This window comes from Lactuca serriola, chromosome 5 (genome assembly GCF_051521515.1).
Source record: "Lactuca serriola cultivar US96UC23 chromosome 5, Lser_US96UC23_V15, whole genome shotgun sequence".
In the NCBI taxonomy this organism is placed as follows: Eukaryota; Viridiplantae; Streptophyta; class Magnoliopsida; order Asterales; family Asteraceae; genus Lactuca; species Lactuca serriola.
The window spans coordinates 324,245,557-324,268,387 of record NC_136412.1 but is presented as its reverse complement, the minus strand read 5'-3'; the positions used below and the strand labels follow the sequence as shown (position 1 = coordinate 324,268,387).

General features: G+C 33.0%; 2 protein-coding genes and 1 long non-coding RNA gene across 6 annotated transcripts; 1 reads left to right on the top strand and 2 right to left on the bottom strand.

The window, feature by feature from the left end:
- Positions 1–379: 379 nt before the first annotated feature.
- LOC145055126 (uncharacterized) lies at positions 380–3,475 on the top strand. 4 transcript variants are annotated; one of them, XR_013685085.1, is made up of 7 exons: positions 380–635; positions 746–1,165; positions 1,499–1,567; positions 2,275–2,409; positions 2,627–2,733; positions 2,872–2,940; positions 3,052–3,475. It is a non-coding gene; the product is annotated as an uncharacterized LOC145055126 (long non-coding RNA). The 4 variants fall into 4 exon arrangements; XR_013685084.1 differs by having other exon boundaries at positions 380–664; XR_013685086.1 differs by having other exon boundaries at positions 382–985; positions 1,099–1,165.
- A 6,978-nt stretch (positions 3,476–10,453) lies between these two features.
- On the bottom strand, positions 10,454–12,745 carry LOC145055125 (Nse4, component of Smc5/6 DNA repair complex). Its single transcript, XM_079003416.1, has 7 exons — positions 12,295–12,745; positions 12,078–12,158; positions 11,655–11,907; positions 11,475–11,565; positions 11,176–11,392; positions 11,003–11,094; positions 10,454–10,927 (listed from the first exon to the last, which is right to left on the bottom strand). Exons 1-7 carry the CDS (start codon positions 12,467–12,469, stop codon positions 10,658–10,660), a joined length of 1,179 nt encoding a protein of 392 aa, XP_078859542.1. The 5' UTR covers positions 12,470–12,745; the 3' UTR covers positions 10,454–10,657.
- Positions 12,746–19,788: 7,043 nt separating this feature from the next.
- On the bottom strand, positions 19,789–21,014 carry LOC145055124 (uncharacterized). Its single transcript, XM_079003415.1, has one exon. It carries the CDS (start codon positions 20,906–20,908, stop codon positions 19,934–19,936), a length of 975 nt encoding a protein of 324 aa, XP_078859541.1. The 5' UTR covers positions 20,909–21,014; the 3' UTR covers positions 19,789–19,933.
- Between the last annotated feature and the right edge of the window lie 1,817 nt (positions 21,015–22,831).

Here is a 22,831-nt window from a genome sequence, read left to right as displayed (position 1 = left end):
TAAAAATCAGCTTATTGTGGTAGGAATAAGTCAAATAAGCTGATTTTAATAAGCAATGGGGGAATGTTTATTGCTTATTGGTCATTTTACTTATATAAGCTGTTTTGTTAGCCAAACACTTAAAATGCTTATTGTTTATTGTTTATTCCCACCGCAATAAGCTAATCCAAACACATTTTAAAAAAATGTTTATTCCCACCGCAATAAGCAAATAAGCAATAAGCTAATAAGCTAAAAACTTTTTATCCAAACACCCCCTTATTAAAATCAACTTATTTGGCTTATTCCTACCGCAATAAGCTGATTTTTAAAGACTCTTATCCAAACACTTACATTTAGCGGTGGGATTAAGCAATAAATAATAAGCCTCCAAACACCCCCTTCATTTGGTTTACAGCTTCATCTTGATTTTTCTTCTCCTCTCGATCCTTTCTCAGTCTGGCATTCTGCATTGATTAAAAATCCACCACCCGCTTTACTCAGTCAATACCTTCATTATTTACCCGACATGGAGCAATTGTTGTGACAGTGGCCATCGGCGCCGACGTAGGCGGAGAGCTGCTCATCATGCCGAAGAACGAAGAAGCCCCACACCCAACATCATCCTCTCCCACCTCCACCGTCGCCTACGTCTGGTAGGGTTCACCATCTGACCATCATCTCCGTAAGCATTTACTTGGAGTATTCTCTCTGGAGAGGCGTTCAGATCATCGCCGCTCAAGTCAGTCTGTATCTTCTATTTCAGATGCGTAGTCGATTCCCAACTTTGACCGCAGATGGTTTCCCACCGTATCGATGTCAGCTTCCAGACACCCGGATCGAATTTTCCGTTTCTGACTCCATCACCGCCATCAGCCACACCTACAAACTCCATAGATGACTTTGAAGCACCAAAGGAGCCAAAGAAATCCGGAATGTAGACGGACGTTTTAATCGGCCTTCTTGCTCTCTTTCTACCACTTCCCTGCACCTTGGTTTCTTAAAGGTAACTTTGCTCTTTCAATATATGAATTTCTATTTAAATTCTTCAGACTTTTAACCACTATATGAATTTTCTTTTTGTTTTTCTTTTTAATTATTTCCTGGATGGCTATCAAGCTCTACAACTTTTGTTTGCTCTTGTATTATTGCAATATTGGCTCCCATCAATGTCAATCTTCCCAAGGTATTCTAATCATATGTTTCTATAGTTTTTATTATTTTTTTTCTAATAATAAGGATAAGGAGGGTATTTACCTTTTTCCCACAATGTTGAAGATATTAAAAATATAAGGTTACTTTTGCACTATTTTGAGTCGGTTTATATTGATTCATGCTATGCTTCATTAACATAATGGTGAATACATTAAAAATAGTTTTTGCACTATTTTATGTTTGTTGTTTTCAGTAATGTCAAATGGTTTTATGCAACTTAAAACAGTTTTATGTTATAACTTCCATACAAATTATGTATGATATGTTTTGCTGATAATATTGTTCTTTGTTTACTCTATTACAGAAAGAAGTTGCTCAAGTTACTTGTGAGTGTTAAAGACACTTTGGGACACAATCTGGTGGAATGGATCAGGTATATACATATAATATTTCCCATAAACCAATGAACTTTTCGAGTAATTACATTTTGTGGTTAAATGCAAAAAAATAACATCATACTTTCCTTTATAATAAATGAAAGTGGAATGGTATAATGAACGCATAGGAAGTAACTTGAAAGTACAATGTTATAATTTGTATTTTTTTTTATTAAACTAGGTAATATCCATAATGGAAAAAACGGGATTCGCTGACCTGATAGATTTCAACCCTGTTTGTACAATTGATGTGCAACTGCCAGCTGGCAGAACTTTTCTAATTGCTCATTCATTGGGTGAATCACAGAAAGTAGTAATTGTTGCAACAAACTACAATAATTGTGTTGTTGAATGTTGTTTAGCTTCTGTAAGATTAAAGAAAAGTCTTTTTTTTCATTATTTTTGTGTTGCTTCAATGGTTTGTTTGGTTTGATGGAATGGAATGACACAATACATTCCGTTCAACAAAACAAATAGTTTCTTTTCTTCATTCCAGTAGAATGAATCATTCTATTCCTTTTCCAATTTCATCGTCGTATGTCCCTAATTCCTCCATAACAAATGGGGCCTACGTGGCAAGTAGCCGACTAATATTCTATATTTACCTCTCTTACATTCTAATTTTGCTTTTCACTTTCCACCTATTTTCCTATTAATCATTCTATTTTTGGAAACTCTTTATTTATTTATTTATTTATTGCAGATTTTATTGGGCATAAAATTTGGAATGGAACCTGAAGAGGCAATTTAAAAAGTGAAAACCCTTTGTGATGTAGAAGCTTTATGTGTATCCTTTGCTGGGGCTCAAGGGTCTTCCAACCCTACCCTTGTTGTTAAGGTATTCATTCGGCTACCAAAAATGATGGCATGGCATGAGTGTCACCACATCATCATCTAACTCCTATAATATATTTATATTTGACGTTTTGCTTTAAACGGTAAAAAACATATAACTTGGTTGCTATCTTTGGTTAAAAATAAAGTATGTTGCTGTTTTTTACATTTTACCCTTTTTTTACTATGACGGGAATATCTGAAAGAAGAGCCTTATACAGCTAATGAAATTGAGATAATCACCGGTAAAAGCTTGGATTCCATAATTCTTGACTCCGCCTATTCACTGGATGTGATAAAAGCTGCCACGCATTACAAGTTATTCTAGGTAACCTCACAAAATACCAACCTACTTTCTCATGTATTCCATCGGTTACGTTTTTTTAATTTAAAAAACTTTCATTTGTAGTTATTTTTTGTACCACTATATAGTTAGTGTTTTTTTTTTGTAAATTTGTGTTACCAGCGCCTTCCATGTGTACTCGGCACCGAAACGTGTATATGCTTTCAAGGATGCGGTGTCATCAAATTCTGAGTGAGTCTGATTATTTTCTACGATGTTATATTTTTTTATAAATAAACTTTGTTGATATCTTTTTAAAGTCCGGAATATGGGTAATATTGGAATTGTTTTTGCATTGAATAGGAGAAGTTGAAGAATCTTGACGATCTTATGAATGACAATCACCATAGTTGCAGCGGGACCCCAGCCAGGGGCTCTGCCCCTTGGACCCCACAAGGGGCGCTGCCCCTAGACCCCGCCAAAGGGGCACTGCCCCTTTGGAAACCCCGGACCCGGGGACGCTACCCTCGACTAGTCGTCGAACCGGTTTCTGACTCGATCTTATACATGTGTGCACTCCGCACAACCCCGTACATATATTAGAGTACAAATCATGAAGTCCCTTAGCTCACATGTTAGTTCCAGTTACTTAAAATGACATTGTGACACTAAAATCACCAACAGTTTAGTTTCACCGACCGATCTCAAGGGTTTGGATTTGTCATTTTTGTTAGTGAATAAGTTATTAATGAAATGTAATCTAATGGTAAGTTGCATTGTTGAGCTAGTGAAAGATGACAAAAACTACGAACAAATCCACACCCTGCGGTTCCTCAACCTAGTTTAATGTTAAATAACTCTTACTTGGAATTTGAAGAATCATAATATTAAAATATTCAATTAACCAATTTCCAAAATATTAATATGGTTCAGTGTAGATATTTATGTTGAACCACATGAAAACACTTAATTTTTACTAATCGTTTATTTACTTACTAGGTATGAGACCCGTGTATTACACGGGTTGATTTAGAAAAAAATTAATCATTAAATTAAAGTGTAAATATAAAATATTTTTTAATGTACAACTTTTAAAATAAAAAAGGGAAGAAATATATTTATTGCAATTTAATATGATATATATGATATTTAATACTTTACATATATAAGTATATGACTTTAATTTTAAAAATTGAAACAAATCAAAAATTGACAAGTGGATAGTATTTATTTCAAAAATACCACAAAATGATAAGTGTCAAAACTCATGAGAGATTGAAATGTAGCAAAAAAATCTTCATTTATTAAGAAGGATTAATAATAATTGATACTTACTTTTTTTAATATGAGACAGGTGCAAAGCATATAAAATTTGCTACCTAAACATATTTTCTTTTTAGCTATTGTATATTAAAGACTAAACTGCACAAATGGTCCCTGTGGTATGTCGAAAATTGTCACTTTTATTCAAAAAAGTTTGGACTTGCACCACAAGTCCAAAGTTTTCATTTTGCTGCTTGTTTGGTCCAACCTGTTTTGATTTTTTTCAAAATGACATATTTGCCCCTGTTAATATGATTTCTCTTCTTTCTTATTTGTTTTTTTTTTAATTTCAAATTTAAAAAAACAAGAAAATAAAAATAAAAATAAATCTCTCTATCTCACACACACACACACACACAATTTTTCTTTCCCTCTTCGTTTGTTCTTCATGGTCGCCAAGTACCCTTGATCATCGACTCCACCGTCGTCGTCGCTGTTACCCACCACTGCCATCAGCCCCTATCGTCTCCGCCACCGCCAACCTCCGATAAATCTGAAAGCCAACATTACCTACAACAAACCATAATTGATTCCACCACTTCGTCTTCTCCATCGAAAACCATCTCCTTAACCCCTATTTTTGACAGAAACCATCACCAACTTCTGAAACCCTAGCACCGCCACCTTATCTCATATGGATTAGGGTTTTCAACGAAGAAGGACGACGGCGACAGAGGGTTTTCTTCGAAGAAGAAGGATTTGAGATAGACGATACTCACCGAAGAAGAAGAGAGAAACGCAGGCGGCGTTTGTGGCTCGAGTTTCCAGACAAAGCCTCCGTCGAGGTGTGAAGACGACGACGTTTATCTAGGTTTTCAAATCGGGCCTACTGAAGGTTGAAGCCACCTTCGACGTTGATATGGGTTTTCACATCTTCGCCGCCCTTCGTCTTTTTTAGTACATCATCTCCTCCTTCTGTATCTCTATTCTTTCACCGACCGCGCCATCTATTCTTTGGATTACCATCTTGATTGAGTTACGATTCTGCTGAGAAAGATAAAGAAATAGATAGGTGGTGTTGTTCCGACCGACAATAAATTTGTGGTGGTCGGAACCTCGAATCGCTGAAAGTCAATGATGGAGGTGGCGTTAGTTTCTTTTGGTAGCTACTAAATACACAACCTATAAACACCCTATTTTTTAAGTCAACCATTTACTACTAAAAACACACCTTAAATCTGGGAAAATGTGTAAAAAAACTGTAACCTTTGTGAGCATCGTAATCTGTGAATTTAAAAGTAAAAAGACTGAAACCTTTGTGAGCATCGTAATCTGTGAATTTAAAATACAAACAATTATTTATTTATTCCTTAACGAAAAAAACCGAAAAGTCTGAAAAATATGTAGTCGACAAGTTTCGAACCCTTCCCTACTATAAAGCAGGGCTGCGAAATTACCAACAGGCTAAAAAACTTTTTGGCTTTATGAGCTGAAATATTCTATGTAAAGTATTATACTACTAAATCTATTATTAATAATAATATAGTTATTATTATTATTAATTATATTATTTCTATTATTATTATTATTATTATTATTATTATTATTATTATTATATATACACACACAAATAAACATATTTTATAACGTATAAATTCACTCAAAAATGCATATATCTCGTATTTGATGGTATTTGTATCCGTATTTAAAAGTATACTTACTCTTTCAAATATATATTTTCAATATATAAATACCTTATACCTTTAAATTTTATTTATACCTTTAAACATATTTTTATTGTTTTTTTATATATAAAAATAACGTTTTAGAAGATTACCTTTTTTTAATAAAATTATATTTATTAAAAACAAAAACAATATATATATATATATATATATATATATATATATATATATATATATATTAATAAATAGATATTAATTAAAAGGTTAAAAGTTAAAAAGTATGTTTTAGAAGATTGCGTTTTTTTAATAAAATTATATTTATTAAAAACAAAAACAAAAAATATATATTAATTAATGGATATTCATTAAAAGTTAAAAAATATGTTTTAGAGATTAGGTTTTTTTAATAAAATTATATTTATTAAAAACAAAAACAAAAAAATATTAACTAATAGATATTAATTAAAAGTAAAAAGTAATTACTATTTATTTATTAGCTAATAATTACATTTGACTAATCATAATAAAAAAGTAACTTTTTTAATTATTAAAGGGTGTTTTTTTAATCTAGGTTGTTTTTTTAGTATTTAGGAGTGTTTATTTAGCCATTCCCTTTCTTTTTGTGAAAGTTCAGAAGAGAGAGAGAGAGAGAGAGAGAGAGAGAGAGAGAGAGAGAGAGAGAGAGAGAGAGAGAGAGAGAGAGAGAGGGGTATGAGAAGGGAAAGTGCAGGTGGGGTTGATTTTCTTTTTTAGTTATTGTAATATAAATAAATAGGAGAGAGAGAGAGATTTTTATTTTTATTTTCTTGTTTTTTAAACTTGAAATTCAATTTCAGAAAAAACAAATAAGGAAAAAGAGAAATCATATTAACAGGGGTAAATATGTCATTTTGAAAAAAATCAGAAGAGGTTCGACCAAACAAGCAACAAAATAAAAACTTTGGACTTCTGGTGCAAGTCCAAACTTTTTTGGACCAAAGTGTCAATTTTCGACATAGCACAGAAACCATTTATGCAGTTTAGTCTATATTAAATTGTAAAACTAATACTCTACATAAAACACCCAACAAAATATTATTAGCATTTAATAACTTCCAAATACAATCATAATGTCCTAGAAAATACAAAAACGGACACATTCTACATAAAATAAATTATAAAATATTTAATCCGAAATCCAAATATATGAAATCTACAATCTTATATTGTTTGCTGGAATGGAAGTTGTTCGGAATCGGACAGTCCTTTCGTAAATCCTTTGCTACGAGTTTTGGAACTTGTCAATGGTTTCTCCCTTAAAACCTTTGCATCTGTTAACTTGGAAGCACAATTGAGCTTGTTTTCTTAGTGGTTCTTTTTCAATAAAGGATAAACAGTAAAAAGTAAAAACAGAATGACAGTCTAGCACACATAAACGATTCCTCGGGTTTGCTTTTGATTGGAGGGTAATTTTGTAAATTATAGGGTGGAAGTCATCTTCTAGTTAGGGATGTCAACGGGTGTAAACCAGACGTGGATTGCACCCCCGGTCCCACCACCAAAATTTCCCCCTTCCTCCACCCTGCCCTTGAATTCATGGATTACCTCCTGTTTTCCCGGCTTCTATTGATTTTGGAATATTTTTTATTGGGCTAAAAGAAGCTTTCTTTTTTTTTGCTTAAAAAACTTTTTTTTTTTTTGATAAAAATAGTTATTTACAAAATAATTTTACATGTTAAAAACAAAATTATTATCACATCTCAAAACCATTATACTAACAACTTAAAAACATGATTTTTTTTGTTGACGTTTGGAAACTCAAAATCGTTGTTATTATTATTATTATTATTATTAGTATTATTATAATATATATATATATATATATATATATATATATATATATATATATATATATATATATATATATATATATAGGGCCCCCATGGGTTTAGGGACGAGACTGCCTACCCCCGTCCCCGCCCCCAAAATAAAATTAAAACAGGGATTAACATTTCCCCCGCCCCCGAATTTTTCAACAAATATCTCGTATATAGGATTATGGCCCTACAGGTTCGAGGTCTCACGGGACTTTTCGACATTCCTACTTCTAGCAAGGTGCATGGACCCTACTAGGAGATGGGTTCCACCCCATAATTTATAAAAATACCCTCCAAATATTCCTATTTTGCTGGAATAATCCCTTTCGACACCTTCTTTCGCTAAAAATCCTCTGTTTTGTACCATTTTTTGTTAAATAAAGGCCAAAAAATCTCAAATATTCAGAAAATTTTTTAATTGTTTTATTTTTCTTTATTATTTTATATAGACAAAATTGCAAAAATGGTCCCTGTTGTTTGTCAATTTCTGTGGGTAAAATCCAAAACAAAGTTTATTAGTAAAAAAATGTCCTTATTTGATGGTTTTGTTGTGGTTTTGGTCCCTACCTCGTTAAGTATAATTGTTAAATTTTTTAAAATAACGGATTTACCCCTAAGGACCATTTATGCAGTTTTATCTTTTTACCAAACTACAAGGACCATTTCTGTAGTTTTTCTTTTTCATTTTATTGAATTATTATATATTAATTTTTTCAATTAATTTTCTTTTTAATTTCTTTCTTATTGGATTATTATATATTAAAAAGGAGAAATTAAATATCCTCCTACCATTTGTTCCTACTTTTCCTTCTACCATATTAAATGTTAACATGTGTCACATTTAATTAGACATTTAATGAAATTAATAATCATTTAATCCACTTGTCAACATTTGATATAGTAGGAGGAAAAGTAGGAACAAATGGTAGGAAGATATTTAATTTCTCATTAAAAAATATTATTTTTAATATATTATATTTATATATTAATAAATATTATTTCATTATATTATTAATTTTTTTAATTAACTTTTGTTTGAATTTATTCTTTATTGGATTAATTTTTTTCATTGGATTATTATATATTAATAAATATTAATTTTATTATATTATATTTATATCTTAATAAATATTACTTTATTATATTATGAATTTTTTTAATTAATTATTTTTTAATTTCTTGTTTATTGGATTATTATATATTAATAAATATTTTTTTAACAGATAATATTTTTCTATTAATAAATATTACTATTGTATTATGAATTTTTATTATTTTTTATTAACTTAATTATATTTGTTGGATTATCATTTTTAATTTATTATTTTTATATATAATAAATATCATTTATTGGATTAATAATTTATAATGTATAATATTAATTCTTTTTAGTTTTATTGTTTCCACCACAAAGTCATCAGAATACGCAAAAGTGTCCCGTCCCATCGTCGAAAATCGGCGGGACAACCGCCAATCACCTTCATTGGTTGTTCGACGGAAACCCCACCAACTTGTTACACCTAATTCCGCTAATAACCACCTAGGACAACCTCATCACAATCCGTCGGAATCCTCTATATCAACCACTAAGCCGCCCATATTTTGCTACAACCACCAGGAGGTTCGAACCAAACACCTCTAGTCAGCTCCTTCATCCGTTGCCTTCTACCACCTTGCGTCGTCGTATCATCTCGTTGGAAATCGTCGATCATCGCCTATAGTCGGCCGTTCTCGACGAAAACTACATTGTTCGACTACCCACACAATGTGCAACAAACCCTAGAAAACATACGGCCTCCAGCGACCATTCATTACCGATACCGCTATCAATGGCAAAAATGTTAAATTGATGGTTTTCAAACCACCATATCTACTACATACAGGCAGGGGTGTGATAAAAATCCAAAATCGAATAACCGAACTGAACCAAATGATGTTTGGTTTATTTGGTTCGGGTTATTCGGTTATTTGGTTAATTCGATTTAGTTAACCTAACAAGGATACTTTATTTGGTTTGGTTTTTGTTAAATATTTATTATTTAGGTTAAACCGAAAAAACGGAATAAGCTATTTAATTTATATATATTTATAGTTTATATCTATAAATTAACATTTTATATTTAAATTGATGGATTAGTTATTAAAAAAGATTTTGATAACTCATTATTTAATTATTAAAAAAATAATTAAAAAAATTAATAATCAAATAAATTAATATATATATATATATATATATATATATATATATTAAAAATAATAATTATTAATACATAATAATCCAATAAAAAGTTATACAATAATAAAGAAGTTAAAAAAGAATTCAAATACTGTACAATAATTCAATAAAAGTGAAAAAGAAAATTTGCATAATTGGTCATTATAGTTTGATAAAAAGATAAAACTACAGAAATCGTCCCTAAGGTAAATCCATCATTTGCCAAAACTTAACAGTCAAGCTGTTAAACTTAACGTGGTAGGGACCAAAACCACAACAAAACCATCAAATAGGAACTCTTTTTGCTAATAAACTTTTTTTTGCGGACCTTATCCAAAAAATTTGACAAACCATAGGGACCATTTTTGCAATTTTGTCTTTTATATATGAGGGGCCCTGTTAATTATCGTTTTTGGATCGACTACTGGAGTCTAAGAGACCTTTATTTTCATGAAAAATAACTACATTCCTGCTACAAAGTGGATATGACTGTATCCCTACTCAATGATGAGGGAGGTCTGATAGGAGGTAAAGTGCAAGTGTGTGACCAAATGATAAGCTCAAGTTCAGTTAAATAGGTAGGAGTCAAATTTAGAGGTTTAACGTGTGGCTTATTGATTTGATATAGAACAAGCCAACCACCAGGGTGGGGAGCATAGACAAATTTATTAATTTATCAAGCTGTTTAATTAAATACATCTAACACTCTTTTAATCATTCAGACTTTTGGTTACAACAAACAAATCTCTGCAAACAAGAAATAAAATGTACTGAATAGCTCAAGCCCAAAGATATACATAACAAGTAAAGACCAACAAGATGTTGAATATAAATTCAGAAACAGCTAAAACACATTTTAAACATATAGTGCCACAAGATATATAGTATTAAGAATCTAGTCAGAATCAGTGGCTTAATGCCACGTGTCTATAGATATATTACTTTACAGTTTACCTAACCTTCCTCTTCCCTTTACGAATAGCACCACCACCACCACCTCTTGACCCTGAATCACCACTTTCCGGTGAGTCTTCAACAACTGTGTCCTCTTGTATCACCAGACCACGATTCCTTGAAAATTTCCTAATCGGAGTTGTTGGTAAAACACCTTCATTTTCATTTTCATTTTCATTTACTTTTTGGGAAGAATTAGGTGACGTGTCAACTGGAATCCTATGTGGCATCAGTTCTTCTCCAGCCTCAACCGCATCCAACATTAACTGTCAATCCAGCACAACCATCAATAAAAGATACAGATAAAGGTAAAGGGTTAACTAATATTTTTATGGAGTTACCTTCCAATCTTTGAAATCAAATCTGAAGAGGAAATGAGTGTAGGAAACCTCCTTAGAAGCAACTGCATTAGCAGCTGGAGCATTCCTTGGTGCTATAAGAAACAATATAAATAAGTGATTTATGAAACGATAGAAGAAGGTTTTTGAAGAAATATTATTTGTTGAAAACTTACAAACTAAATGGTCTCCTTTATCGTTGACTTTTATTTCTGCACGACCATCTTTAACAAGAAAGGACAAGGCAAAAAGATTTTCAACGGTTTGAGCAAATGATGTTCTGTTCACGACTAAAGTTTCAAGCTTTACAGTTCTGTTCCTTCTCAACACATCAAACATGGTTGACATGTTCTTATCAGTGTCTGTTTTCTCTTCTGTAACACTTGAAGCAAGCTACAAAAATCCAATAGAAAGTACACGTGTTTATATGATATGCATAAATGTAAATTAAGTCTCAAACTGTAAGCATAATTACCTCTTCAGGGCGAGCTTTTTCAGTTAATCTTGCACGCTTTCTTTGCTCTACAACCTTTCGTTGCTTGATTTCACAGTTCATTGGCCCAAGCCTGCAATACACAAACATAACTTTAGAGATCAAGTGTGTGTGTGTGTGTTAGAGAGAGAGAGAGAGAGAGAGAGAGAGATTGGTGCTTACATTGTGCAGCATCCATCAGCCTTGAGAAAAACATGAGACACTGCAATACCAATGTCTTTCCACCTAACAGAGTTCCTAATTTCATCAGCACCATCGCTTCCACTACCAATTCTACCAAAGTTCTTTAGTATACAAGATACAAAGTCAGATGGAGTCACTCCTTCGTTACTTTGTGCTTTAACAGAACTCATGAGTGTATTAGTGATGTCCAATAACGCTTCTGCATCAGCAACTTGCTCCCTGGGCTTCTGAACTGGAAACGGAACAAAACAGAAGACGTGGTCTATCAGAAACACAAGAAACTGATTATGTAGATATGAAGAATCCAAATGTTCTAGATTCTTGTTCAAAATACATGTCTGGTTAACAGTTAATTGTATATGTTTAAACACATCAACGAAGTAATATGGTGGCATAAAATACCCAGTTGATGCAGGCATTCGACTTCATCAAAAATGAACCTGAATTTATCCGAATCTGCCTTCGTTATATCATCTCTCTTGGCTGCAACAAAAAAAAATACGAAAGCAAATGAAAACCTCCAGGATTGACTTGAATCTCATAAGGTTCTATAAAACAACATGCAAAAACGATGGTGTAGACAGCAATAAAAACCCGTAACAAAATGAACGGGGATTACCGCTTATTAGATTCTTAACAGCAAGATAACGAGACCGAAGAACCCTGCGCTCCAATCCATTTCCCTCGTTTTGATCATCTCCTTCGTTATGATCACTCTCTCCCCTGTTTCTGCGACTAGCACCGTTCACCTTACTGCCGCTACCACTCGGTTCGGCTTTCACATTTCGAACCATGATTGAAGAAAGGAAGCCGATACCAGATTAGTAAATCTTCTTGAAAGACTATCAAAAAAGGAACAAATTAATCGAAGTAAATAAACCCTAGAATTTATGATAGGGTTGTGGAATCAACTGATAAGTGATTAGGTTTTAGGGAAAACCCGAAGAATTTTGAGGAATCGAGTATTTAGGGGGAAGACGGTTCGAAACACAAATTCGAGCCCTAAAAATTTCAAAATTTTGACGAAACGAAATTTGGGGCCGCCATCGTCTTGATGTTTTTTCATCTTCCCCCCAATTTATAGTTTGCCGCCCCAAAAATCCCAAATAAATATGAATCCCTCATAGTTTGTTTTAATTCAAAATCTCCACAAAAATTCATTGATCTCTTTTATGTTTTTCTTTCAAAAGACACATAAAAATATAAAAATATTGTTATGTTTTACAATTATTTTATTATATATTCATACAAATCGTCATCAATAATCCATATGCTCATATGTCATACACATCTTTTAGCTTTTATAAGATGTTTAGGATGAAGTGTTTCTCATGCTATTTTCGTGATGTTTGAGGTAAAGGTCTAGCTTTCGTAGTTTTTATAAGATGTTTAGATTCATTGATATATCTTTCACGTCATCTACATGATGTTGACAGGTCTCACAACGACATAAACACCACCTCTATATGGTGTGGTGCCACGTAAATCAGGCCACCTCAAAATCATTTTTTCTCAAAGTTCACTCATATAAATACTTATTTATAGACACGTATTTCATACAACCAAACATACATTTCATACTACGAAAAATTCGCATTCATTTCAAATTTACTCTTATAACTAAAAGATGATAGTATCCTAGAGATAGCCAAATTTTACATTGTTCCAAAAGTGTACAACTGTAATTTGTTTTTGGCATTACGGTATCACTCTCGAAGCAACAGATGAGTATTTAAGGATGTATGAGAATGATGTTACAATTTTGTGATGGTATCATCGTGCTTCACATAAAAACTTGTCGAAACCTACATATAATGATAATGAATAATTGTAAGCGATGAATGGAACCAAACATGGCTTCCATGGAATGCTTTGAATAGATGACTATATGCATTCGGAGCAGGAGAATTGCCCAAATGAAATGGTGAGGTCAATATGTATGAGGTGATCATGGACAGTGGTTATTAGGGGTAGCATAAGGATTTCTTGATAAATGATAATAAGTATAATTTTTTTTAATATGATTGCATTAGATATATCAAACTAGTCCAAAAGTTTTATATTTTAAAGTTGACATCTTAGTTTATCCATTTTTCGAATACACTCCACTACTTTTCTCATTACTACCATTGTCAGCATCCAATTTTCTTTTAAAAATATTTTGGATAAAAAACCCTACAAACAAAACAACTAATTAGCTAATTTTTTATTTTGATTTGAACAACCAACTTAAACTAAAATAAAAAAAACATTAAAAACCAATGTAAACTAATTAATAGATTATACTTATTTCATTATGGAAAAATAGAAACCAAGCCAAATAAGCAATTAGCCTAAGCTAGCCGTGAGACATTGGGAAGAAGAAACCTATATGCCAAATAAGCTCTTTGTCTTGTCCATGCATTTTTTCCTTTGTAAAAATATTGTATACATTCCACCGGCAAGTAGGCTGCTCCATTAATTTAGTGGTCATTCATTAACTGGAAATAGTTTAGAGTTTTGAACTTTTTACTTAGACTAAGAGCACTATTAAGCACTATATGTTTATATAATAAAAATCTAAGTTTTTAACATATGTAGAGAGAAGTGAGGGGTGGCAGTGGCATCAATTGATCAATGGTTTTGGCATTTATTTTTTTGGTGTTACCGGTTACATCAACGTTCTTTGTGAAATATAGATATTTGATGACATCTACAATGGAAAGGCACAATAGTGCTTGTGTTGAAGTAAATGTAACATAATTCAAACATGGATTTTAGTTTGTTAATATTATATAATAGAGTATTTTACAATAGGCAACTCGTCTATATGTCCAGAAGTTGAAAACGAAAAATGATCAAAGTGTTGCAAAAGACGTCAACGAAAAATGTGGAACGAGAATTTGGAATCCTTAAGATTCATTGGCACATAATTCAAAATCCATCGCGAACATGTGAACCAACAAAAATAGATGACGTAATGTATGTTGGTATCATATATTCATATTATATAATAGAGAAAACTTCAAAAATGGTCCCTGTGGTTTCCAAAAATATCAAGTTTAGTCCCTAAGTTCAAAAAACCTCACAGATGGTCCCTGTGGTTTCAAAACTTTTAACAAATGATCCTTTTCGCTAACACCGTTAACATTTAACCGTTAAGTCAGGGGCATTTTTGTCATTTTACTACAGAGGGACCATTTATGAGGTTTTTAATTACTTTTTTTTTAAAATAAATAAATAAATAATATTTAAAAGGGTCTCTCTCTCTCTCTCTCTCCCTCTCTCTCTCTCTCTCCAGTTACCGACGACCATCAATAACCCAATCACACACACTCTCTCACTAAACTTTGAAGGGATCCGTTCACTGGAAAATCAGATGCAATGTCTCAAGATTCTGAATGTGGGCAAAGATGTTCTCTCAAGCAATTCGTCGAACACCTTCAATGCACGACTTATATTCCCCACTTTCCAACCGATTTATTAAACTATCAATATCGACATCGGAAAGCTTTCCCCGGTATGGTCATATCTACTAGTGAACAAACAAAACACCCTGTTTCCATCCACCTCACAAATATCATCAACAAAATCCAACCAAATCAAAATCAAACCTCACACTCTTCCTCAAATGGGAAAGAAAAACTCAATTCAAGAATTACAGTTGCAAAATCCAAATCCAATTCAAAATCTAAATCTAAATCCAAATCAAAATCCCCAAAAAATCTTTACTACCATGGCAACAAGTTCTGTGATGTCCAATGATCGCCTTTTTTGCCACAAGTTCTGCATACCATGAGTACAACGCTGCCTTTGCTCAGCTATCCTAAGCCGTCTCCGGTAGCCTTTTCTTCTCCTTTCGAACCTATCAAAATTTCAACACGAAAAACACAGAATTAGTCCATTTTGAAAAGCGAAATGCAAATACAGATCGATTTTTTAAGGTTTAACACCAAATCCGATAATTATATTCGACTGATGAATTTATCGCAATCGGAGGAAGAGGAATGTATACGATTTCATGAAACTGAAACGAATTTGACAGTGGAATTGTCGATGGAAATATAAGAACACACCAATTTCATAATTCATCAATGAGATACCAGAAAGTGTTAAGAGGTTGAGAGACAAACCAGGAGCCCTAGGTCGTTCAAGCAAGATCTCTTCGTTCGAAACCATGGTGAGCCGAGAACCGACTTCTTCATGAACGGCATCGCCAAACTTCGCCCACGACCGACGCTCGATGGCGCGCTTGCTTAATCGGGCTTTAGCGAGCTTCCGGACTCGAATAGGAAGATGAGAGGGAAGAGGTCTTGGCAGTCTAATGAAGCAGAAATAGGGACAAGAATAGGAAGTATTGGGGTGTGAAAACGGAGAGAGAGAGAGAGAGAGAGAGAGAGAGAGAGAGAGAGGGGTGGGACCCTTTTTAATATTATTTATTTATTTATTTTAAAGAAAAGTAATTAAAAACCTCATAAATGGTCCCTCTGTAGTGAAATGATAAAAATGCCCCTGACTTAACGGTTAAATGTTAACGATGTTAGCGAAAAGGACCATTTGTTAAAAGTTTTGAAACCACAGGGACCATCTGTGAGGTTTTTTGAACTTAGGGACTAAACTTGATATTTTTGAAAACCACAGGGACCATTTTTGAAGTTTTGTCTATATAATATGATTTCTAGCAACGGAGAATAATATAAGTTCAATTATGTGATATACATAACATTTTCATCATGATGTGATGGAACGTATATACAACAATCAACAAACCAACAACAATAATGACGAATAATTGTAACTTTTATTATGTAATTTTTTTTAGGAATTACTAGAATATTCTCAATGTTAATTAATCATATCTTTATATTTATAATTAGTTGATGAATAATAGTTGTATCAAAAGAATAATAATTTTGAAATGATGCAGAGTAAGGACGACACCCATATATATATATATATATATATATATATATATATATATATATATATATATATATATATATATATATATATATATATATATATATATATGAGAGAGAGAGAAAAAAAACTAAGTTTATTTGTTTAAAGTAAGTATTGTGTTATTATATACATAAATGTGGATCAATCAAAATTAAACAAAAAATTAAATAATTAAATAAATAAATAAGGGTAATTTAGTAATTTGTTTAGTAACTTCCAAAATTAATCCCTATAATCATGGTATTGACCTAATCTCTCCAATTTAAATCTCGTTCCCGATCTGCAAAATTAGAATGGACTACAAAATTAATCTTGAGTTCCCTCCCCTGCGTGTTTTGCTACCAGACCAGTCAAAAAGCGGTAGGAAACAACCCATCGCCACCACTGCCTTTGCCTTCTCCTTGTTAAAAAAAAATTAGGCACTAGAGGTGCTTTTCCGATCCTTCCCGTCGTTGTTTCCATTATTCTTCATCCTTTCCATTGACTAAATCAGCCAAATGCTCCCCGAATCATCAACCACCGTTGTTGTCATTCCCGATCGGTGTTTGTCGATGACAAAATCATGAGGCCTAAGAAGAATCGACGACCTTGACGACCCCTTCTCCCTCTTCTCCACGATGGAATTCCCTCATAGAGCCATCCGATTCGCCTCTGATTTCCTCTTCCCTCCGCTCGACAGATGAGCCATTGGAGGAGTTTGTCTACTTCATTCGTGTTTCTTTTGTTCATCTGTTCCTCTTCCCTTATCAAACCCAAGGTTCGATTTCATTTCTTTCTTTTAGCCGTTCAATTCTTTTCTGCTATTTTGTTTTAGCACCCAAGGAGTTTGTCTGACGCTGCCCTTATCTAAGCAAAAACCGACATTTCAATTGAAGAACCACCATGCAATTTCAATCTAAAAATTAGGGCTTTTTGTTTTCCATTCCTATATATATCGTTGTTTCCTTCTTCTTTGTACAATAGTGTTGAAAGTGATTGATCCAGATGAATTTACTAATCTTGTTGGTGGTTTCGTTGAAGGGTTTTGCTCCTGGAGATCCGGTGAAGATTTCCCTTTTCTTTTTGTTATAGAGCTGAAAATACTGAAACAGAGCTAGTTGGGGAAGAAGATAGAATGGTGAAGTGAGAAAACTCGGATGAAACAGGGGGTTGTCGCCGACTGGTTTTGCTCCGGGGAAACACCCACTTTGGTAGGTCTTCTCTCAGTGGTTGAAAGGTGTGTGGACGGGGGCTGCTACGGCAGCTCCCCTGTTCTTTTTCTTTTTTTTTTCTTGATATAGTAATAACTCCATTGAAATATCAGTGAAACAGATGAGCATGTGGTAGCCTCGTTTTTTTTTTGGGGATATGAATCAATGTAGGATAAAGATGGATGTTTGGATTTGTTTTTAACATAAATTGATAGAGAGGAACAGAAGAACAATGAAATTTCCTTTTTCATTGTTTGTTTTGACACAAACTGATGAAGGAATGGATATTTGGTGTTGATGTTTTATAGTGAATTGATGGATGTTTCTTGATCATCCATATCTAACAAAAAGTTTTTATCATTGTATATATTATTTTAGAATGGAGTGTTGATTTTATTTGAGTTTAATCTTTTATTGAGTGTTCAGGAGGTAGAACGGCTACAATGGAAGGACCAATAGGAGAAACAGAATTTGAGTGTGATTTTGGTCATAGTGAAACTTGGAATAATTCTATGCTTTAGCTGTTATATTTTACTTGATTAGCTGCTACATTTTTTTTTATTTTTTTTATTGTTCGAACAAAAATCATTGGGAGGAATTGGTGTTTGATTTTGATTTTTGACAGGAAAATATAGAGGGAAGAGGGGACATCGAATGAGTTATTCTACGGGATGAAGATGAACAAGGACCACCATCTTCCAAAAATAATGGATTATTCTAGCAGAATAATAATATATTCTGGCAGAATAATAGTATATTCTGGTAGAATGATTTATATTTGTATTTCTTTGTTATTAATAAGTGTAACATTCTCATAAAATAATATATAATTTTTTTTTCTTTTCTAAGAATGTAATGATTTTTTTTTAACTTGTATCCAAAATTTTGTTATTCTTCAAAAAGTTCATTAAATCAAAATATATATTACATCAGAATGTGTATTCTTGTATGGTTCAATAATTTTTGTTATTTTTCTATATGTTGATAAAAATATTCCGTCAGAATTTCCGAATTAGAAGAATTATCATCCATACAATCAGATTTTTAAAATTAATAGAATATATATTTTCCCTTAAAATATGCAATTTTCCTTAAAATATGCAAATTTCCTTTATTAAATCTATACCCATGGCAGTAGACTTAGACCATGTGGGGGTTCCCTTGACATTAGTGTAAGACCTTGGAGGGTTTCCATGGCATTATAGTATATTTGCATGTTTAGCTCGTATGATATTTCTTGGTAGTAAAGACCATGTAGGGGTTCTCATGGCAGGAAGGGCATGTGGGGGTTCCCATGACAGGTAGTCAAGACCACATGGGGGTTCCAGTGGCACTAGGTATAAGACATTGGATGGTTTCCATGACATCCTTATATGTTGTATGCATGATTTATGTAGTTTATTTGGTTTTTATAGCTAATATGATTATGTGATTATATGGATTGTGTGTGGTATGGTCTGGGGAACTTTTAAGCATTAGCTTACAATTTGTTGATTGTTTCAGGTACTTCTGAGCCTAAAGGCAATGGCAAGACTTGATGGCGCGACATGCACTCTCTCAGGCGTTTTATGGGACACTCTGATATTTGAAATAAAAATGTCAATTTTAGTCCCTCTCATTTTTATTTTATACATTTATAGTTTATTTTATCTACAAATTATAATTTAAATACAATATGTAATATTTATAATATCATGTTATATTTGACAATATATATAAGTTATAAAAATAGAATATTCTAAAAGTATACTTTTCGGATAGAAAATAGGATAAAAAATGAAGTAGGATTGAAAATGAAACATTATTTACTCTATTTATTAAGGGAAAAATAAAGATGGATTGAAAATGGTCTTAAGCCGAACAACCGAACAACTTTACAATTATAAAGACTTTTTGAGTTTTTTTAATAAATAAGTCGGTTTTTAGATTAACTAAAATGATATAACAAAAAAGGACACCTTATTTAACACAAAACCATATAATTTAACAAAAAACGACATGAAATTTACTCAAAAATACTACACAAGAAAATCAAGGTAGTAATACCACATGAATGAATGACCTTCATTATGAACCACAAGATACTTCAAAAAATCTAGAATATTTAAACAAAACCTGCAACTTTTATTAATTATCAGAGATACCCTTAAAACCATTCTTCTTCGATTCTTCATTCACAATCTCATTCTCCATAGCCTTCCCGCAAAAACGAGCATTGACGTCTCCGCCGTTAAATCTAACGGCAGAAAATTCACTCTTCAAGTTATCCATGGCTTTCTTTAATCCCACATTTTCAGTTTGTATGATCTCCAGCTGTTTCTTGACGCCCAAAAAGGCCTCCGCCGCGTCAGTGGTTGCCGGTCCCACCTTGCTTGAATCCTTGCAATCGGCACCCGATTTGTGCTCGATCCCGATCTTGTTTATGATCAACACTGGAAGCTTCTGAAACGAAATCCCAGGCATTGAATTGTTGTTCTTCTTCATTAGCATCATCGCCGAGTCTTCCGCCTCCGGGAGCCAAACGCCCCAACGGAAATTCAGCATAGCGTTTTTCCTCAGCGGAACGGTCGTCGTGGCGGTCATTTCGACGTCGGATAAGGCGCTCTTCACTAGACCGGCGGCTGGAGATTCCAACGGCGAATTGGAAAATTTCTTGCCGTTTTCGAACAGATCAACAATCACCGGTGCATCTTCCTCTGCAGCTCCGCTAACACCGTTAATTTGCTTCTTAAACACTGATGATTGAACTTTTTTGATAGTGAAGTCGCCGAATTGAGGTTTGAAGTGAACAAAAAAACTAGGGTTTTGACTGCCTCCAATCAAGTTGAATTCAGCGCTCATGTTCAATGAGCTTGAAATCGGCGATCCGAAATGGCCGATTCCGGTTTTGAATACGAGACTAAACGGATTAAGGGAATCATTTGGACGATAAGCGACCTTCAACGAGGGCCCTGATTCAAAGAAAGTGCTGAGATTCAAGGAGAGCTCTTTCGATTCACCGGCTACAATCCCTGATTGAAACGGGAACCCAAGGATATTGAGAGGCACTTTTGCTCGAAACAGAGGCTTTTGTTCATCTCTAAATTTGATTGAAGCTTTCATGGCTACTCTGTGTGTGTGACGGTTACGGCGGCGGCGAGGGTTTAAGAAGGGGAAGAGCGGGTATTGAGGTGAGTTTCCCGGCGACAGTTTCGCTCAATATAAAGGATGGGAAACTGGATTTTTTTAATTTGTAGAAATTGTAATTTTGTCAACATTGTAAATTATTATTGTCAATAATACCCTTTTTTGGATAAAAAGATAAATAATTGTTGGGGGTATATATGTAAATGAAGTTAAGGTGGCAATCAAAGAAAATTTAAATTTTCGAAATTTTTTAGAGCTTTGATAGTTCAAAAATTTTAAATTGGCAATGTTTTGTTTGGTTTGATTTTATTTACAAAATAAATAAAAGTCCAAGTTTACGATTATGAGTATTAATTCAAATTTGAATTTAAATTTCTTTTAAGGAATTTTATATTCAAAATATCTATCATAAAGATATGATGTATTAACCAACGTTTAAAAAATAGACATGAAATGGTAACAAAATTCAAATCTTACAATGGTTGTGTACAAAACTCGTGGAATAAATTTCAAAGATTAAAATGATTGTGGATAACTTAAATTCATCAAGTTAGGTAATATATTTATGTCTGGGTTTAATATGTGACCTTCAATCTAAGAGGTGTCCATGTCTACCAAGTAGATTTGAACCTGAAACCTCCAATCTAAATCTAAAACCGTAAATCTTTAGTATAAAACATTTCATTACCTTTTTAAGTTATCGCCTCCATCAAAATTGTTTTCGGCTACTATCATTATTTCAGTCATCACTTATTTTCCAACGACAAAACTCAAATAATAAACGAATTTATGATAACTCAATTCAAGATTTTCGAATAGCATGGTGGTCTTCTTGTTAGTAGTTTATTTCCCCTCAATTGGTCATTTTTCAATCCAGTTTGGTGGTTTCATACCGACACAAATGTCTTTTGGGTGAGGGTGGTGAAGGCTATTTATGAGGTTAGTGGTTTTATCGATTGTATTATGAGTGGTAATCGTTTAATTGACATTCCACTTGGTTGTATGTGGTTCGAAGTTCGAACTATAGTCCGCTTACGTGACAATAGTGTGAATCTTTATGCTTGGTGTAAGAAGATGTTTTGTAATGGCTCTTTTACTTATTTGATGGAAGAGGTTTGGTTAAGAGTTAGCCTTTTAGAGGTTGAATTTAATAGAGTCTATGTTGTTGAACCGGACAACATAATTCTATGCATTTGGAATTAGTTATTGGGCCATATCACTTTGGTGACTTATCTTTGGTAAGACTTTAGACCGAAGGAGTGGGAGAGAAACTTCCCTCATTTTTGGTGGATCATACTCCTCTTTCCCTCATTCTTCTTTCCCTCACCTAAAAGCCAAGGAGTTGGTGGAAAGTCCTTCCCTCACTTTTTTTTTTTTTTAAATAAATAAAATTAATTTTTTTGTTATGAATTATAATTTTTAAATTAATATTAAACATAAAACTTAATTAAAAATCAAAAGCATTTCATTAATTAAAATAAAACTTACATTAAACCTAAAATATAAAAAAGTAGAAAATTAAAACACACACACACACACATAAACTAAAAATCAAACAAACCACCAACGACCTACGGAAAATATTTTTTCAGAATTTTTTCCGTCTTCTTCATTACGAGCTCGAGAGCCCGTTCCGAGAGATGATCGATGTTTTCCATCAAAAACTTCATGTCTTCCATTTCTTGTCTCTCCGCCCGCTCATTTTTCCTTGTTTCTTCTTTTTCTTTGTCGAAAGTCAAACGTTCGGAGAAATTTAGATTATATCGATCAAACGACGATGTTATCTTCCGCATTTCGTCAATGTCCACGCTGAAATCAGATGCACTCGAAGAAGTCCCTTTTCCTTTTCTCTTCGCTTTGTCGCTACCCATTGGGCGTTCAATTTCTTCTAGCTCGATT

Bases quoted from the DNA above. Each gene is read 5' to 3' on its own strand.
- LOC145055124 (XM_079003415.1), bottom strand. From the start codon at position 20,908: ATGAAAGCTTCAATCAAATTTAGAGATGAACAAAAGCCTCTGTTTCGA.
- LOC145055125 (XM_079003416.1), bottom strand. From the start codon at position 12,469: ATGGTTCGAAATGTGAAAGCCGAACCGAGTGGTAGCGGCAGTAAGGTG. The intron at 11,566-11,654 runs GTAAGCACCAAT...TGTGTATTGCAG, and splicing joins GCTGATGGATGCTGCACAAT to GCTTGGGCCAATGAACTGTG. The intron at 10,928-11,002 runs GTAACTCCATAA...CTGGATTGACAG, and splicing joins TTGATTTCAAAGATTGGAAG to TTAATGTTGGATGCGGTTGA.